This window comes from Eimeria acervulina, genomic scaffold, assembly GCF_000499425.1.
Source record: "Eimeria acervulina Houghton genomic scaffold, Eah_scaff2631, whole genome shotgun sequence".
NCBI lineage: Eukaryota > Apicomplexa > Conoidasida > Eucoccidiorida > Eimeriidae > Eimeria > Eimeria acervulina.
The window spans coordinates 1-1753 of record NW_013548158.1 but is presented as its reverse complement, the minus strand read 5'-3'; the positions used below and the strand labels follow the sequence as shown (position 1 = coordinate 1753).

The 1753-nt window shown below is 54.3% G+C and overlaps 1 protein-coding gene across 1 annotated transcript; it reads right to left on the bottom strand.

Moving 5' to 3' along the window:
- Nucleotides 1-428: 428 nt before the first annotated feature.
- Nucleotides 429-1213, bottom strand: EAH_00067120 (hypothetical protein; the record flags this gene model as incomplete). Its single annotated transcript, XM_013392591.1, has 2 exons — nucleotides 429-848; nucleotides 1028-1213. 2 exons carry the CDS (start codon nucleotides 1211-1213, stop codon nucleotides 429-431), a joined length of 606 nt encoding a protein of 201 aa, XP_013248045.1.
- Nucleotides 1214-1753: the final 540 nt, after the last annotated feature.

Sequence of the window (1753 nt, the reverse complement as noted above, 5' to 3'; positions counted from 1 at the left end):
AGTTGATAACAACTATATGGGAAGCCTTAGGACCTTGCAGGGCTAGCTAATTAGACCTCTCTCTAGTCCTATTATATTTTTGTTTGGTGTCGTCGCTGCTGAGGAAGTGCGCCTTAGCATTTCAGCTGATGCTCCTGCTTGTGTTTCTACGTCAGCTATTCTAGCGCTATTCCTAGTACATTCACCCTATCCCTTCTGGCTAATTTTAGTGCAATTATTCCTATTTTTCTCTTTCTATTTTCTACCCTTTTAATTTTGCCACTCTCCGACTCAGAGTATATGTACCTCCCCTGAGTATTGCCTCCACCAGGGACTCTATGAATAGTTACACTAACGTGGTGTAGATATCGACTTTTCTACAGGTGGTACAGTGTGCTGGTGCTTATTGTGATGGCTTACCGCTACATGCGCGTCCGTGTTCCTCTAAGCTAGGCCATTGGCTGTGTAGATAAGCTGCTACCGCCACGTGGGGTGCTTCTGCACCCCGTTCCCCCCCGCCACACGGCGGTAAGCGGGCGACATCTGGCGAAAAGGGAAGGTGGGGGGTGCCCGAAGGAAAAGATGGCAGCGGATAAGGACGGACGGCGGTTCCGGTGACGGCGCCTCCAGGCGCGCAGCAGTGCAGGGCAACCGTTCAGATGGCTAGCAGGTTCCCAGGTGGCTTGGTCCTCTGGGTAGCCCCGCCACTTGTCAAGGTATTGGATACCGCCGCCAGACCGGCGCTGGTCCATGATGTAGTCGAATTCATACCGATCCGTGGGGTTACCTACGACATCTCGAGTAGGAGGCCACCCCACAACGGCCTCCTGAGGTTCCAGCTCGGGGGCGCCGGGGCGGTCAGGAACTAACTGGGAAACGTGAAAGAGATCATGGCATTCGTAAGTCGGGGGGAACGCGGTACCAGGCGGCAAGCAGCACTCCCAATGCGTTCAGTAATAATGAAGGGCCCACGGAAACGGGGTTCAAACTTTGGGCATGTGTTTAGGGCGGGATGGTGCTTGCTACTGAGCCAGACTTTGTCGCCCACCGCATACTCCACTTCGCGGCGGTGGGTGTCTGCGTAGAGCTTTCGTAGACCTTTTGCCTCCAGGATATGACTCTGCGCCCGGTCGCAGAGCTGGCGAAAGAGCTTGGTCATCGGCAGAGTACGGGTAGGGGAGAGGGCGCCGACGACATCGAGATCCGCTGCAGTCAGGCGGTTCTCGCCAATCATGACCTCGAAGGGGGAAAGCTCGGTGGAAGAATGGCTAGTGGTGTTGTACGCGAGCTCTAGGGCAGGTCATAATCTCTCACATTCGTGTGCGTCAGATTGAATGTAGATGCGGAGCATCTGTTCGAGCGTGCGGTTTACTCGTTCAGTTTGGCCGTCGTTCTGGGGGCGGTATGTGGAGGAAAAAGTGCGTTTGATGTTAAAACGCGTACACAGCTGCTGCCATAGATCTGATTGGAAACGTGGATCACGGTCCGAAATGGAGCCTCGGGCAGCCCACGATAACGAATAAGGCGATCGGCGAGAACGTCCACGGTATCTGCCGTTGTGAATCTCTTTTTCGCGGGGATGAAGTGTGCCATCTTAGTAAGGGAGTCAACCAGCACCAGTATAGAGTCATGTCCCGTCTTCGTAAGCAGGAGGTCGGTAATGAAATCCAAGCTGATGTGGCTCCAGCGACGGGAGGGAATAATTAACTATTGGAGAAGGCCGGCAGGCTTTTGGTTGAGGGACTTGGAGGCGCGGCATTGCGTACAGGACTCC